Below are 17,724 nucleotides of genomic sequence, written 5' to 3' on the forward strand. Positions count from 1 at the left end.
CGGGGAGGGAAGGGGTGAGATAAAAATCCCGTCGACAAGTGCATTAGCACTAGGCCACCGACCCACAGTATGTGTTCGTATATATGCATTATGCACGCACATGTTTATATATGTTGTACAGGTAGATGCTGTTTCATTTATTGTGATCAATCATGTTTTGTAATGATATGCTTAAAAATAGCACACACACACACACACACACACACACACACAACAAAACAAAAAAAACAACACACATGGAACATACATAAAATTTATTTACTTCACAGTACATTTTTTTTTTTTTAGTTGTCTGCGTAGTATAGGTGCAGATCAATAAATAAAAATTTGTTCTCTGACAGAATGTCATGATGTGATTCTTTTTCTCATACTTTCTTCTCTTTAACAATTCGTTTTTCCACTTGTCTGTGATCAAGTTGACTTCGCTAAAGTTCACGTACATCATGTATAGTCTTTGTTCCTTTCCTTCCGGAGTCGTGCCTAATGACTGGAAACTTGTAACTCGTAAATCGTAACTTGAAACTTAACTCGAAACCACTTGTACAAAAAACTGTTCTTCGGGTGTTTGTTCATAATTATATTCAAAAACTAACAACAAACCCACTGACATTCTGCTTATAATTGCACAACTGCCTATTCTAATATCTCACATGGGATAACGTTCCACGTTTGGACAATAACGGTACAAAGATAACCAAAAACCGTAGTAGGAAATAAAGAGATGGACAGAGAGATAATTAATGCGATGCGTGGATGAATGCAACCTTCCCATTCCTTATTAATATTGCATTATGAAACTTAACATTTACGCTTACTCTCTTTCTCCTGTTCAGCAATGGTGATGCTTGAAACCTTCCTTTTAAAAGCTATGTCTTATGATAATACACCAGCTGCGTGCACAGATAGATAACACAGAAGATGATTATGGTGACAATAAAATGAAGATGACATCCATACGTCAAACACCTCCGTCGAAAAATTCAAGTCATCGTCTAATGTAAGAATATTCAAAATCAAACAATAACATTTTCAACCAATCAGTTTGATAAAAACTGCTTCTTCTTCTTCTATCTCGTGGTCTCCAAACGGCCGTATGGGCACTACTGATGACCTGGCAACCAGTTCTCTCCATTGACAGCACTGCAACTCGTGATAAACAATACCCCAGTTAACTATTTAAAAACAAAAATCGACAAATGATGACAGACATTTAATGACAATTGAATCTTGAAATGGTACGTGGAAAGAATAAATGAACTCTATCATGGTCCAAGCATCTCGCGGTTGTGAGCAGCCTCACAGTTTACTTTATTATTTTATGAACAACGAAAACGGAAATAAAGGTTAATCAAAGGGGAACGACTTCCGGTCACTACTTGGCGGCTCCCTTGAAGATGGAGGTGACGTTCTTGAAGCTGCCGGCCACGGTCTCCAGCAATTCCTTGATCCTGCCCACGACCTTGGTCAGAAAGCCGGGCTCCTCGTCACTGGCGATGCGGTCCTTCATCTGGGCCACCTTCCGCGCGTACACCGCCCTTTTGGCCTCCAGGAAGCGCCGCTGCTCGTCCTCCGCCTTGCGGGCAGCCAGCCGATGCTCCCTCTCCTTCCGCGCCACCTCCAGCCTGTCCTGCTCCCTCTGTCGCTCCATCTCTCTCTGCCTCTCCTCTTTCTCCCGCTCGTGTCTCTCCAGCAGCTTCTCTCGCTCCGCGCGCTGCTGTTCCAGGCTGCAGTCCCTGTTTCGCATCTCCTCCGCCAGGGCCTGCATTTCCGCCTCGGCGCGAGCTTCCGCCGCTTTCGCCTCCTCTTGCCGTTCTTGTTCGCGCTGGTTGAAGAATCGCCTCCCTTCTTCCAGCTCTTCTTCTGCGGAGAGGGCTTTTCTGTTCAGCTCCTGTGGACGATATAATAATAATCATGATAATTATGATAATAATACGTGCGGTGATCATGACAACGAAAACAACAATAACAACTTTCAGACCCGAACTCCTCCGCTCCATCCGGCCAAAACATCACGTCTCAACCAGATCATTCCATCACACCACCACCACCACCAAACCATCCCACGAATCGCCACATCACCCCCCCCCCACCTCCAAACCCCCCCCCCCACTCACCTATTTACTAACCACACCCACCACTCCTCCGTTCCCTCCCCTATGCCCACCCCCTCTCCCCACCCCTCCTACCTCCCCTCCGGCAACCCCCCCCCCCGCCCCCCAACCTCCGCCCACCCACCACCACGCCCCCAAACCTTCCCCTTACCTGCACGTAAGGTTTGTGGGCCAGCTGCTCTCGCTCCATCTCCATCAGACGCAGGCCCACCTCCTCCTCCATCCCCTGGCCCACCTGGGCGTACCTGGGGCAGGTGTAGTGGCCTCCCCCGTTGGCGTGCAGGAGCTGGGCCACCAGGTGCATCAGGTGCTGCACGTAGGGCTGCCTGTCGTCCGCCACGTTGTTGAAGACCGCCACACGGTGCTGACACTCCTGGAGGACCTGCAGACCGCAGGGACAGGTGGGGGTTGGGGGGTCGGGGTGGGGGTGGGGGGTGAGGAGGAGAACTGTGTGGTGTTGTGTTGTGTGGTGTGGTGGTGGTGTTGGTGGTGGTGGTGTGGTGTGTTGTGGTGTGTTGTGTTGTGTCGTATTGTGGTGTGGTGTGGTGTGTTGTTGTGGTATGTAGTGGTGTTGTGTTGTGTGGTGTGGTGTGGTGTGGTGTTGTGTTATGGTGTGGTGTAGTGTGTTGTGTTGTGGTGTGGTGTAGTGTGTTGTGGTGTGGTGTAGTGTGTTGTGTTGTGGTACGTGTTGTGTGGTGTGGTGTGGTGTGGTGTGGTGTAGTGTGTTGTGGTGTGGTGTAGTGTGTTGTGTTGTGGTGTGGTGTAGTGTGTTGTGTTGTGGTGTGGTGTAGTGTGTTGTGTTATGGTGTGGTGTAGTGTTTTGTTATGGTGTGGTGTAGTGTGTTGTGTTGTGGTGTGGTGTAGTGTGTTGTGGTGTGGTGTAGTGTGTTGTGTTGTGGTGTGGTGTAGTGTGTTTTGTTATGGTGTGGTGTAGTGTGTTGTGTTGTGGTGTGGTGTAGTGTTTTGTTATGGTGTGGTGTAGTGTGTTGTGTTGTGGTACGTGTTGTGTGGTGTGGTGTTATGTTGTTTTGTGTCTTGTTGTGTCGTGTCGTGTCGTGTCATGTCGTATTGAGTCGTGCGCCACCTCGACATGAAAATCAAATATAAAGAAATCCTTATACTTTATTATCTTGATTTTTTCTTTATTATCTTTATCTCAAATTCACTTCACTCTCATTCATCAAGTTCATTATAGACGGCAGTGATAAGACTAGACTGCTTGGGGTGGGGTTCAAAACGGAAGATGATCTCTTGCATCCTTTAGCGTTTCATATAGGTATATGGGGGTAAAGAAATATTGTGGAAGGGATGGAATAAGGATATTTACAACATTATTCACAGAAAGCTGGTGCTGAACAGATCTGTTGAATCCGAACGAGAGAGAGAGAGAGAGAGAGAGAGAGAGAGAGAGAACGTCAATGCAGGCTCCAGTGCAAGTGACTGTTTTACTCTTCGATAATGGTCAGTCTCTGTCCCTAATTACTAACGGGGCGGGGGTGGGTGGGAGGGGGGACAGGGGACATTTTTTTTATCATTATTACAGACCACGTTCGTCTGTGTTCCAACTGACACTGAAAGTGATGGTCAGAGATCATGTTCCACATAATACGATTATTTCCCCTCTTCTTTTGCTGCTGTTTATGTCGCTCACACTGAAGTGACCAGTACCTTTTGCAGGCTTGGCGGCACTTTCTGCAGAACCTCTTCGATGTTCTTCCCCTCCGTCTCCAGCATGTCGCCACCGGTGAAGACCACGATGACGTAACGGGTCACGTGCTCATCGAAGACGGCCTTGAGGCGGTTGTACACCTCGTACTCCTCCTCCGTGTACCGGCCCAGCCGGATGACGTACAAGATGGCGTGGGGACCCGGATGCATGCAGGCCACGGCCTTGACGATATCCACCGAGATTTGCTCGTGAGTTCTGTGCGTGTCGAAGAGCCCGGGGCAGTCCATGATCTAAGGAGGAAGTTGGCAGAATGGTTAAGACGCTCAGCTGCCAATACAGAGAATCTGTGAGGGTGTGGGTTCGAATCCCGCTCTCGCCCTTTCTCCCAAGTTTGACTGGAAAATCAAACTGAGCGTCTAGTCTTTCGAATGAGACGATAAACCGTGGTCCCGTGTGCAGCACGCACTTGGCGCACTTCAGAACCCATGGCAACGAGAGTGTTGTCCTCTGGCAAATCATGTTAAACGAAATCCATTCTGACAGGTACACAAATACATAAGCATGCACTCAAAGCCTGACAAGCGCGTTTGGTTACGCTTCTGTCAGGCATTTGTCTGATGTGGTGTTGCGTATATGGATTTATCCGAACGCAGTGACGCCTCCTTGAGAAACTAAAACTGAAAGTGATCTGTAGGAGAAACGGAATAAGCGTGATGGTCAGAACCTGTCAGTGTTGACGTAGGAGAACGGAAAGGGTGTGGTTGTGATGGTCAGAACCTGTCAGTATTGGTGTAGGAGAACGGAAAGGGTGTGGTTGTGAGAAGCCAACATTGTCCATGATCAGTAAGAGAACGAAACGTGATGATGATCTGCAGGAGAAAGAAACATGTGAGAGGGATTGGGGCAGGGGTTGGGGATGCGACAAAGAACAACAATAAAACAAACAAACAAACAAACAACAACAACAACAACAACAGAAAAGCAGACACGTCGACAATCAACCTATCATAATGAATTGTAGTACGCAATCAAAAGTGAATCGTAGAACTTAATCAAAAGCATGATCAGAAAGAGACAGATATAGGAAATGGGAACAAAGATACGGAGAGACAAACAGACATACAGAGAGCAGTCAACACCACAGGGGTCACCAGGTACACAGACAGACAAACAGGCGAAGGTCAACAGACACTCTCACAGAAAGAGACGGAGAGACACGTACAGGATTTAGAGACAAGGAGCGACACAGAGACAAAGACAGAGGCATGTAAACACAGTTAGAAAGACGGACAAATAGAGACAGAGAGGTGTAGAGACCGACAGAAAGATACAGAAAGATAACAGACCGACAGACAGGTGGACCGAAGTCACTGAATATGATACAGCAAACTATGGAGTGAGTGAAGAGGATGATTCTTTTTTCAGCGACAGACAGAACATCAGAAAGAAAAATGGGACGCAACTCTGTTGGCTCAAGCTTTACTCTCGTTCTTCCTGAATGTTTTTCTTTCACGTGATTGGTATGAGCGTGGCAATCATGAAAGGGTGTGCCGATTATTCGTTTGTTTTTATGTTATCTGTCGACGAGCATTCAAGTCAGCCTAATAAAAACTGTGTGTTTTAATTGAAGCTGACGATATGACTTGAACTGAACTGAATTAAAAGAAAGACACACGGACAGAAAGTCAGGGGAGATGACCCACCTCAATGGCTTTGCCATTGACTAATCCCCGTTTCAGCTGACTCGGGTTTTTCTGAGAGTCAAAGGCCACGTCTTCTTCGAACTGATCTGCTCCCAGAATGCTGTTTCCGGTTGTGCTCTTTCCGCTTCCGGTCTTCCCCACCAACAGAAAGCGGTACGTGTCTTCTGGAGCAGTGTCTAAGACACACCACATGTCATAAATCTTCCCTCTTCTCTCTCTCTCTCTCTCTCACTCTCTCTCTCTCTGTCTGCATCCACAACCATATGATGTATATATGTACCCCTGCCCCCACATAATGCATCACAACCACGTAACACACAGTGTGTATACGTTACCATCTCCTTTTCCTCACACCCTCTCCTAAGGATCTACGTATCACAAACGTAAAAGTTGCATAATAAAAACCATCTCTCTCACCCACTCTTCAAATGCACTCACGTGTATCAACATGGGTAATATCAACCTCTCACATCACTTTTGTACAAATACATCCCCCCCCCCCCCCCCCCCCCCCCCCCCCCCCCCAGCCCCCAACACACTCCCCTCCAAACACACGACCTATCCGGATCACATAAAGCGGGTAGGCGCTCACTCAGCCAAGCTCCGAAACTACATGCTTATTATCGTCAGTATGGGGCATAGTGGATGGCATCCTGCGTATTACGAACCAGAACAGGCACTACTAAATACAAAGGAAGGGACTCGGCAACAGCGCAGCGTCTCCTGTGGTGTGTGACCTCATGGCGGCTTGACATCGGTAGATCCCTGTGGAATGCTGGCAATGGCACTGCCGCAGGTAAGCTCGTTTGTGACTGTGGCTGTGAATGGGGGACTAGGGATGAGGGAAGTTGTACTAAAACTGGGATGGATGACAGGGAGCAAAAATAATAGTAAAAACACTACCACCACTACTACTACTACTACTAAAATGATAAATACTACTACTACTACTACTACTACTACTACTAATAATAATAATAATAATAATAATAAAACAAGAGAGGCAAGGCCTTCAAGACTCACTTGTGATACACTTTTAAAAAAAATCCAAGCTTTTATGAATTGAGAATAATTTCAAAATGTAATGTTTAAGATGAGAAAGATCAGTTTAAAGTAAATTAAGTCCCCTAGCATTAATTACAGAGTAATTTCCCTTTTTCACCCTCTGCACCAAAACGTTTGCAAAATAAATAAAACTTCCATGCTGAGCAAAAGAAGTTCCTGTTTGAACAGAAAATGATATAATGACTGCTCTTATTGCTGGGTCAGAATATCAGATCAAAGTGCCAAGTTTAGAGATACAAAAAATATAAACAGTAAATGCAGTTTGCATATAATAAGGCTTCATTTTTTTATTTTTTGGTGCCCATCCCAGAGGTGCAATATTGTTTTAAACAAGATGACTGGAAAGAACTGAATTTGTCCTATTTTTATGCCTAATTTGGTGTCAAATGACAAAGTATTTGCAGAGAAATTGTCAATGTTAAAATTTACCACGGACACACACACACACACACACACAACCGAACACCGGGTTAAAACATAGACTCACTTTGTTTACATAAGTGAGTCAATGAAATAAAAATAAGATAAAATAAAAATCACATAACAGACAGTAACTCCTGTACGGGTTTTGAAACTACCCACAAAGTGACACAAATGCATAGATCATGTACCTTCAGCCCCTTCAACGGAAGATAAGCTGCCATGTTCTGCAGCGCTCAGAGATACATCGTCTGCACTGGACCCCCCAGAAGTCTGCTGTTGCTGCTTCAGATGTCGCAGTTCGTGCTGAGTGCTGCCTTTCCCAGCAGTGGCGTTGTGGTGGGGGGAGGAAGACGGGGAGGCGGTTTCCATGGTTTCCTCTGTGGCAAAACACGATCTGTGAAGGGTCTGTACGGGGTGTGTGTGTGTGTGTGTGTGTGTTCTCGAGCATTGTTTGATCTCTCTCCCTCCCTCCCCCCGCCTCTCTCTCTTTGTGACACTCAGAGAGATATAGAAAAAAAAAGATAAATATGAAATTATGAATATTTCCATGTCGCTCTCCAGTATTCTTTCAAGATATATGCTCTTCACGATACAATTGTACATCAGAGAATAAAATGTACATAGAGAGAGACATACAGGCACAGAAAGAGACAGACAGACAGACAGAAACACAGACACACACACAGACACAGACACACACACAGACATACACACACACACACACACACACACGCACGCACGCAGAACTAATCCAAACGCTACACCCACAAAATAGACCATAGCGGATATCACCAGAAGAAGCCATACAGAGACAACAACCAAGTCAGGAGCACACTGTAATTCGAAGCAGTGGTAATGTTGCCCAAACACGTATACTCTGAGAACTGTCCTGAATGATGAAACAGTCTTTATCAGACGGATTTAAAAAGGGAGTGAATGTGAGAACGAAAGAATTGAAAAAGAAACGGAACATCGGCCGTCTGCTTTTGCACCTGCGTCTGAAATGCGATAGTGTGTTTTCAAAATTATACCTACGATTATGAGGAGCGGAGCTTCCTCGATGAAGCCCGGGAACGTTGATAAAGAGGAGTCTTGGCAGTGAAGAAGGAGCTACACAGCATGAATTTAAGTTTGTCTCTGTGCCTACTTTGATGTGAAGCCAGTGAACTTATGGTAAGGGACTGATCGTATGGTAGAAACTTACCAGTATTAAAGCCGATGGGGTTTTTGGGTTTTTTTGTTTGTTTGTTTGTTGTTGTTGTTGTTTGGTTTGTCAGACTGTATTGATTAGGACAGTTCGACAAATGTGAATAACAATAATATAATTTTGAGAGGACAAATATGCAAACTGAATTGTTGCCTGAAAAGAGAAAATGGCGAGCAATGCTAATGCAACGGAGCTTTCTGAAAGTTGAGCGGTTTCATCCTGTCGTTCGGCACCCTTGTTCTCTGTAATGTGCAAGCCGAAAATATCGTGCTGCCACAGTCGTCCATAGATGGAAACTTTGTAATGGAGTGCAGGAAGGTGCTTTGCAGACAGTTATAGCCCAGTGGTTAAAGCGTTGGACTTTCAATCTCAGGGTCCTGGGTTCGACTCTCGGCAACGGCGCCTTGTAGGTAAGGGGTGGAGTTTTACGATTTCCCAGGTCAACATAATGTGCAGACCTGCTTGTGCCTGGACCCCCTTCGTGTATATTCGCACGCAGAAGATCAAATATGTACGTTAAAGATCCTATAATCCATGTCAGCGTTCGGTGGGTTATGGAAACAAGAACATACCCAGCATGTACACCCTTGAAAACGGAGTATGGCTGCCTAGATGGCGAGGTAAATAAAGAAAACGGTCATACACGTAAATTGTTACATGCCTGTCTGAGTATGTATGTGTGCGTGCCTGAAATATGATTGAATAACACAGGAAACGAATGATGAGCACCCAATGGCAGCCGTCAGTCAGCTCTACCCGGGTAGGCAGCCTATTGTGCAAATGACCTTGAATTTGTAAAGCGCTTAGAGCTTGGTCTCCGACCGAGGATAAGCGCTAAATATGTATCCACATCAAGTCAAATCAAACAGAGAGACACAGACAAACAGAGACACAACCAGAGAGCCACACAAACAGAGGCTGAACCTTGACAATCACGCCCTGGTTTGAGCATCACCACAGCCTGTTGCAGCGCCAGACTCTGGGCCAAGGGAAGTAAGCGGGGCTGCTTCAACCACTGGTCCACCTCCTGGGGCGTAAGGAGACTAAGGTAGTGGAGGGAGGTGAAGCCTTCCTGTCGGAGTACCTGGAATGTGTCCTCTGACAGGTGGTTCCTCTGGCACCACGCTTTGACCTCCTCGTCCTCTGTCACAGTCAGGGTGAGCAGGTTAAAGTGTGCTGCTAGTGATGGTTGTGCTAGTAACAGTAGCAGCAGTAGCAGTTCTAATAGTGGCTGTAGTAGTGTTAGAATTAGTAGTAGTAGTTTAACCACTGTTACTGCCAGTACTGTTTCTGCCGCGCGCGCGCACACACACACACACACACGCACGCACACACACACACAAGCGCGCACGCACAACACAACACAACACACACACACACACACACACACACACACACACACACACACAACATATATTATTGCATACATACATACACACGAGCACGCACACGTACCATAACTATCACATACACACACACACACACACACACACACACACACACACACACACACACACACACACACACACCGCGCACTCGCGTTTACTACAACTAGCAAACTACAGCAATTTTTTCTTCTTTTTTTTTGTTGTTGTCATATTTGAATTAACATTAAAGTAGCCAAAACATTCACACAGAGGCTCTCAGCAGCGTTGCAAATGAACTCACCCGCCATTCCGGATCCCGCGTGACGGCAAATGACTGAAGCCAGCAACCAGACTGTTGTACTCAGTCGCTTATTAACTCCCTTGCAAGGTGGGGAGGGAGGGGGTTCGGGGGGGACGGGGAAGGGGACGGGGGAGGGATTTCAATCGAAGAGACACAGACACAAATTTATTCTCAAAAACGCCCAGTCAGAGGGTAATTCCGTTGCTCTGTAAACAGCTCCTGACGTGTGTGCACGTTGAGCACAATGGCACAGCCGCATGAAAAATGGTTCTGTTCGCGACAGTGTTTTTCTATTATATGATTGCTGGGGAAAAAGAAAATTCCTATCAACTTTTGATAACAAAGGTATTAGTCCAGCTCTCTCGTCTCCATTCAAAAACTTCAACTACTACTACCACCACCACCACAACAACAACAATAACTGATAAGAAGAAGGAAGAAGAACAAGACGAAGAAGAAGAAACTTTGCATCATGATAATGATAACAGCAGCAAACATTAAGTTATCATCATTGTAATAATAATAAGAAGAAGAAGAACAAGAAGAACAAGAACAAGAAGAACAAGAACAAACGTTGCATCATGATAATGATAGCAGCAACAAACATTAAGTTATCATCATTGTACTAGTATTAAGAAAAGAAGAAGGAGAATCATAATGATAAAACAATGTCAGTGTATCTTTGCTGAATTGCATTGTAGCCTGCTTTGATGTACTCTGTTGAATTCAAATTACGTCAGTTTTACCAATATTGCACGCGCCTCTGTGAAACTCACAAGGAAAAAGAAACGATGACAATATCGTTATTGTGAGCCTAGCACCAGCAAACAATGAGGTGCTCGCTTTCGCCGGAAAACATGCTATCGCCTGTCACGTTCACTCCGACTCCTGCCCCCTACTCTCTACCCCCACTTCCAGCAAGCCATGGTTAGTTTGTTCGATTTCATATTGACTAAACACAAGACAGTCATACTATAATAAGATACATCTTTTCTGAGCTGTTAGATCATGGGTTGCGATGACGTGAATGTGAGACAACGTATTCATTTTTTATAACCCAAAAGTGATATAATTATGCGATACTGTGTGTTTTTGTTGTTGTTGTTGTTGTTTTAAGAAGAAAGGTTTTGGTAAAAAAAAAACACCATCCATTTAGCAGCACGGCACGATCATTATTTTCAGCCAATGCACATTCTTCTAGAACAACAACCTTCCGATTCATAGGAAGAACTTGCAGGCTACAGGAAGAACTGGTGGATTAATAAAGGGAAAACTGGCCCGTTACAGTTGGCTATGACTGGTCGCTTCCCTTGATTCAAATAAGTCCTGTCAGTGTTGGGATGTCCACATTTTGTCTGTCTACATTCACACTCATGAATCACGTGTGGGATACGTGTTGGAATCTTGGCAGAGCGGCAAACAGAAACAGGTATTGAGCATTGCCATGCTTGCCTAACATCATGATCATCCGCACAACCTCTCTCCCATCCCCATAGTGAAAGACACTAGATGAGAGCACTGAGGCATAGGACTGAAATACCAGAGAATATTTCAAACTCACGGGCCCATTGACAGACGACGACACATTCATTATAATCCTTCGTGCATAATGGATATTGGGCAACACCACAAACCTGTATTGTTAAAACAGAAATATGTCATTATTTATCAATTAGGTGAACCAAATCCATCTTAACGTTGTCTCATCGATGCTTCTGACCGCTGACACCACTGAGTCTGGCACTGCGGACTTAGCTCAAGCCGAGAACACTATTCATGATATTTATTCATAATGTTCACCTCTGATATACGATTTCATCCACACTGACTCCATAAGACTTCTACTCTCTGCCTGTTCTCAAAGTTCGTTTCTTCTGAATGTTCCCTTGTTTTCTCCTCTCAAAATTACTATAACTATCCTCTCTGAATCGCACTATTCTGAACCCACCCCCACCCCCCCGCCCTTCACCCCTTCTCTCTCTGTCTCTCTTGTGTTTCCTCAACAGCTCTATGCAGACCAGTTATCCCCCTGACCGGCTCTCTCTCTCTGTTCACTAGCTCTGCACTCTCTCTATTTTGCTATGCACTCAGTAACCATTTCTACTCGCTAGATTTCATTCTTGTTCTCTCTCTCTCTCTCTCTCTCTCTCTCTCTCTCTCTCTCTCTGTGCAGCCTGTCTTTCTGACTCAGTTACACTAACCAACCAGTTCTACTCTTTAGTTTTTCCCTGTTCTCTCTCTCTCTCTGCATCCTGCCTTTCTGACCACGACTGACCAACCAGTTCTACTCTTTAGTTTTTCACTGTTCTCTCTCTCTCTCTGCATCCTGCCTTTCTGACCACGACTGACCAACCAGTTCTACTCTTTAGTTTTTCACTGTTCTCTCTCTCTCTGCATCCTGCCTTTCTGACCACGACTGACCAACCAGTTCTACTCTTTAGTTTTTCACTGTTCTCTCTCTCTCTGCATCCTGCCTTTCTGACCACGACTGACCAACCAGTTCTACTCTTTAGTTTTTCCCTGTTCTCTCTCTCTGCATCCTGCCTTTCTGATCATGACTGACCAACCGTTTCTACACGCTACCTCTCCCTTCTGTTTTCTCTTTGCAGCTCAGATTTTTTACCCACATTGGTCAACCAGATCGAGGCTCCAAGATCTGAAATTGGTTCATGAGTCGCCAGGGTCCAGTTGGTATTTAGTAAGGGAGTCGGCAGAAGGTTTTTTTCATCTTTTTTTTTCATGAAGGATATAGCGTCCAATGTTAGCGAAGAAAAGCAGGCCTTGATTTATCAATACGGCGAGAGGAGCTGTGCATGTGCGTGCAGGACTGAGTTAATACTGTACTGTGTAAATGTATTCGTGAGAGAGAGAGAAGAGAGAGAGAGAGAGAGAGAGAGAGAGAGAGAGAGAGAGAGAGAGAGAGAGAGAGAGAAATTGTTAGTTTCAACCAAAAGTTTTGTTAAAACCGACTCGTCGTTCCCTTTTTCTTCTTTCTCTTTAATTTTGTTTTATATATATATATATATATATATATATATATATATATATATATATATATATATATACATATATATAAATTGAAAATATAAAAAATCGAACTCGTAGTGCCGTTCTGTTGTCTCTAATCATCTGAGGCTTCCTTTGGTTTTTCTCACCGGTTTGCGCAGGACTGTGGTTTTCTAGTGGTTTGATCTAGCCCTGTGTCAGTCTGTCGGCTCCTCAGTTTCTCTTTGCATACGCAGTGTGTGGCACATTTCCGAAGTGTAGATTTTCCAAAACAGGCTTACAAAGTCCCGGGATATTGATTTCAGAAGAGAACGGGCGCAATAGCCGCGTGGTTAAAGCGTTGGACTTTCAATCTGAGGGTCTCGGGTTCGAATCACGGTGACGGCGCCTGGTGGGTAAAGGGTGGAGATTTTTACGACCTCCCAGGTCAACATATGTGCAGACCTGCTAGTGCCTGAACCCCCTTCGTGTGTGTATGCAAGCAGAAGATCAAATACGCACGTTAAAGATCATGTAATCCATGTCAGCGTTCGGTGGGTTATGGAAAAAAAAAAAGAACATACCCAGCATGTACGCCCCCGAAAGCGGAGTATGGCTGCCTACATGGCGGGGTAAAAAGGGTCATACACGTAAAAGCCAACTCGTGTGCATACGAGTGAACGTGGGAGTTGCAGCCCACGAACGGGGAAGAAGAAGAAGATTTCAGAAGAAGAGCGGGCTAGCTTCAGCACTCACAGGTAAGTGACGCTAGCTCCCTCCATCGACCAACATGCACGCACATGCTCCTCCACTGGCCCCCGGCCACACATGCATCCGCTGTCCCTCTCCCCCGCCCCTCTCCTCCCCAACTATTGGAGTGTACAATGAAAGATGTATGTTACCACTACTTCGTCCTCATCCCCACCAAACCCCGATGCAATTGTAATAATGCCTGTGGCCTCCTATATGCAATTATAACATTCGCATTCGCATTCTACTCCCCAGCTCCCCCACCCCACTCCACCCTCTGCTCGCCGCTCCATTCCCGATGGCCAGAAGCACTGCACAGGCACAAAACATGGCGGCTTATTTTGGGAAGGGGCTGTCGGTCATGAGTAAGCCACGTTTCCCCAAGATTTCCTTTCTGTTACCAGCACACTGCAGCGCCCGTACACACACACACACACACACACACACACACACACACACACACACACACACACACACACAGAGTCCTCCAGGAGTCACACACACACACACACACACACACACACACACACACACACACACACACACACACACACAGTCCTCCAGGAGACACACACACACACACACACACACACACAGAGTCCTCCAGGAGTCACACACACACACACACACACACAGTCCTCCAGTAGTCAGTCGTTCTGAACATACGCCCTCTTTTTAACCTGATGTTTGACAGGAGGAAAACGCGCAGGGGCAGGGGAAAGCCCGCGGACGTAGCTGGTCACAATTCCGGAATGAAATCACACAGCTGGACCTTTGTTATAATGAAGACAATTAAGTAGCGCAACCTCGGGACAGGAAAGTGGCTGTGACCTCTTAACCTTCACTTTGGTGACACATCATCACAGTCTGAAAAACTGTGTCCCAGTTTGGACGGGGAATAAAACCCAGTTACTTTATTGTCAATTTAGCTTTTCGAGAAAGACATCTGATTGGCGGAGAGTTCATAAAGCTGTTTGAGTCAGTGTCAGAAGTGGGGTGTATCCACACAGAGACGGTTCTGAAAGCTGAGTTACAGTTGTTGTTGTTGTTTTATCTCCCGGGTTCTACTTGGCGTCAAGAAAAGTGTTCTTCTGGGTTCCCAGGTTTCAGGGTGATCAGTGACTGACTCTTGCTCGAGATCAACATGGCCACAATGACGACAGTTTCACGTAAGTTGTCAGCACACAGCAGTCATTCCCATCGTTGTCAGCGGCGGCGGCGACGTCGTTGGAGTCATCATCATCATCATTATCATCATCATTATCATCATGAATACTGCTCCAGCTGTTATTGCCACTTAATGTATGAGTGCGTCACTCTCATGCCCGCCATCAAGCATGTACTACTGTCATTAGTCGTGCTGTCATCATATAGTTATGTAAGCGCCCTGGTAGAAACGGTTAGGCGTTGGAGTTCCGATCCAGTGTTCACCGGTGAGTTCCCGTTTCGGCATGGTGTCGTGTCCCTGGGAAAAGCACTTTACTCCGATTTTCCCCACTCCACCCAGGTGTCAGCGGGGACCAGACTTTGGATGGAGAAGGCGAAAACAGCGGAAGAAGAGTATTGGGCCAGCAGATGGGAAAACTGTCTGCGTGCTTCAGCCAACACTCTGACGCTGCCATCTTGTGGGTATTGCGCCCGCTAATTGCTTAATTGTCTTTACTGATTTAACTTGACTTTATTTTTGATTTGTTTTGATTTTGATTGATTGATTGATGAACTGACTGATATGTTTGTCTTTTGCAGAAGAGGAGTTTCGCTTCCTGTTGTTGGGTAAAACCGGATGTGGCAAGAGCATGACGGGAAACACCATCCTGGGAGTGGACATGTTTGACTCCGATGTGTCATTTGAGTCTGTGACGTCAGAGTGTTCCCTCAAAAGGTCGAGGACAGACGAAAGACTGATTGAGGTACAATACAATAGTATAGTAGTAGTAGCAGTGGTAATAGCAGCAGCAGCAGTGGTTGTGTGGTAGAGGGGTAGAAAAAAGGGTCTGGGGAAAAGTACTAGTTTCTTTGCTAATTTCTCGGTCCATATGCAACTGTAGTCTAAACATAGTCGTCTCTAAATACATTTAAGGCGTAACCCGTCGAGTCGCTATCAATGATTATTATGAAGTATATTTATTCAAAATATAAAAGAATGGTGTGGGGGAAGAAAGGTTGGTTTTTTTGTTTTTTTTAACGACATTATTTTTCCTTGTGACTTCATTTTCACTTCTACTTCTAAAACCTTGTGGTTGGATAACTGGGTTAATTGCAACGTGTGTCTTTAAACAGACAGTAACTAAGCAAAGTAGGCTATCCGTCTCGACATCAAAGAATTCGCTGGGGAATTTTTGACATTACACACACACACACACACACACACACACACACACACACACAGATGTTATGACTTATTGGTTGATAGATCTGTGCATTGTCATTTATTTTCTTTATTGGTTGATAGATCTGTGCATTGTCATTTATTTTCTACCATCCCCCCCCCCCCCCCCCCCACTACAGCCTATCCCCTCGTTCTCCATGCTTTTTTTGTTTGTTTGTTTGTTTTTTTTGGGGGGGTTTCTTGTGTGTGTATGTGTGTGTGTGTGTGTGTGTGTGTGTGTGTGTGTGTGTGTGTGTGTGTGTGTGTGTGTGTGTGTGTGTGTGTGTGTGTGTGTGTGTGTGTGTTTAATGCTGTGACCTTTCTGAAATCCTTGTCCGTTTCTGACCACCACAGATCATGGACAGCCCTGGTCTCTTCGACACGTCGAAAAAGCACGAGGAGATCTCCGCTCTGGTGATGCAGGCTATCGCATGCATGCACCCGGGTCCTGACGCCGTCTTCTACGTCATGAAGATCGGTCGTTACACAGACGAGGAGCACGGCGTGTACACACGGCTGAAGGCTCTGATGGACCCCGCCGTCACCCGCTACCTCATCGTGCTCTTTACTCACGGGGACGCCCTGAAGGGCAAGGACGTCCGAAAGCTGCTGGACAAGGCCCCTCCCAAGCTGAAGGAGGTGCTGGAAGAGTGCGACTACCGGTACGTGGTCATCGACAACATCCACAAGGAGGACTGCGGCCAGGTGGAAGACCTGCTGCAATCCGTCAAAGAGCTAAAGGAGCGGAACGGCAACAAACCTTACCAGTGCCCCAAGTACGCCTTTGTCGGGGAGAAGATGGAGGAGGAGGTCAACAAGAGGATGGCGGTGGTGGAAGCCCGAGAGCTGCAGAGCAAGAAGCACGTGCAAGAGCTGCAGCAAACGCTGGAGAATGCCAAGGAGAAGGCCGTCAAGGAGAAGGAGGAGTTTGAACGGAAGGAGAGGGAGAGGGAAGCGGCCATAGTTGCTCAGCGGCAAGAAACTGAAGCGAAGATGCAAGAGCTGGCCAACCAGCTGAAAGCCAAGCACGTGAGCGAGGAGCAGCAGAAGCAGCAGATGGAGGCACTCCGCAAGCAGCTGGAGGGAACGGAGAAGCGCCAGAAGGAAGAATACAAACGTCAACGCGACGCAGAGATGGAGCGACTGAAGCAGCTGAACGAAGAAAAGGAACAGTTCATGAAGGAACTGATGGGCAGTAAAGACGAGGAGCTGAGGAGGATGCAAGAACAGTACACCCAGCAGATGGAGCAGCTGAAGGATGAGATTTCCAGACGTCCGGCAGTGCATGAGGACCCAGGATGCACCATTTTGTAACAAAGCAATGGAAGTAGGCCATCCCAGTATCGTTTAGAACAAGTGCATCAGCCGCCAGCATCCGTATGGGTTTGTCCACTGAGTGCTGACAACCCGTAACGGTTTAAACCGTCGACTAAGAACATAGCTTACTGTTATTTATCTATTCGTCTATTTATTTATTCATTTTTAAGCCTTCAGGGTGTGGGTTAAACAGTGAATAACACAGGGCGCTTTTTTTCTGGGAAAGGACTTTTGCTTTCTGTGTGCTTGCTGAGCGCACGTTCTTTTTTCTACCCAAATTGTGCGTCTGTTTTTGTTTGTTCATTGAAAAAATAACAATAACCCTTTATTTGTAAAGCAGATCTCATTTTCAAGAATTGTTGCTGCCAATCTGTCGAAATGAATTTTGTTCTGTAACATGTCTGGTCGTTTCGTATTCAAACAGCAGCGATGAGAATGCAGATAGCGTAACCCCACCC

General features: G+C 45.9%; 2 protein-coding genes across 2 annotated transcripts in view; one reads left to right on the forward strand and one right to left on the reverse strand.

Moving 5' to 3' along the window:
- Nucleotides 1-237: 237 nt before the first annotated feature.
- On the reverse strand, nt 238-9,997 carry LOC143298523 (uncharacterized). The gene is made up of 7 exons (XM_076611374.1): nt 9,847-9,997; nt 9,103-9,321; nt 7,160-7,348; nt 5,484-5,659; nt 3,780-4,070; nt 2,263-2,493; nt 238-1,888 (listed from the first exon to the last, which is right to left on the reverse strand). Exons 1-7 carry the CDS (start codon nt 9,851-9,853, stop codon nt 1,373-1,375), a joined length of 1,629 nt encoding a protein of 542 aa, XP_076467489.1. The 5' UTR covers nt 9,854-9,997; the 3' UTR covers nt 238-1,372.
- A 4,369-nt stretch (nt 9,998-14,366) lies between these two features.
- Nucleotides 14,367-17,724, forward strand: part of LOC143298524 (GTPase IMAP family member 7-like) — a 3,647-nt gene continuing 289 nt past the window's right edge. Inside the window, exons 1-3 of the mRNA XM_076611375.1 lie at nt 14,367-14,750; nt 15,328-15,491; nt 16,304-17,724. The exon at nt 16,304-17,724 is cut by the window's right edge and continues 289 nt beyond it. Of these exons, the coding sequence (XP_076467490.1) occupies nt 14,726-14,750; nt 15,328-15,491; nt 16,304-17,263 (1,149 nt within the window). The 5' untranslated portion in view covers nt 14,367-14,725 and the 3' untranslated portion in view covers nt 17,264-17,724. The remainder of the gene's footprint in view (nt 14,751-15,327; nt 15,492-16,303) is intronic.

Source organism: Babylonia areolata, chromosome 24 (assembly GCF_041734735.1).
Source record: "Babylonia areolata isolate BAREFJ2019XMU chromosome 24, ASM4173473v1, whole genome shotgun sequence".
Classification (NCBI taxonomy): Eukaryota; Metazoa; Mollusca; class Gastropoda; order Neogastropoda; family Buccinidae; genus Babylonia; species Babylonia areolata.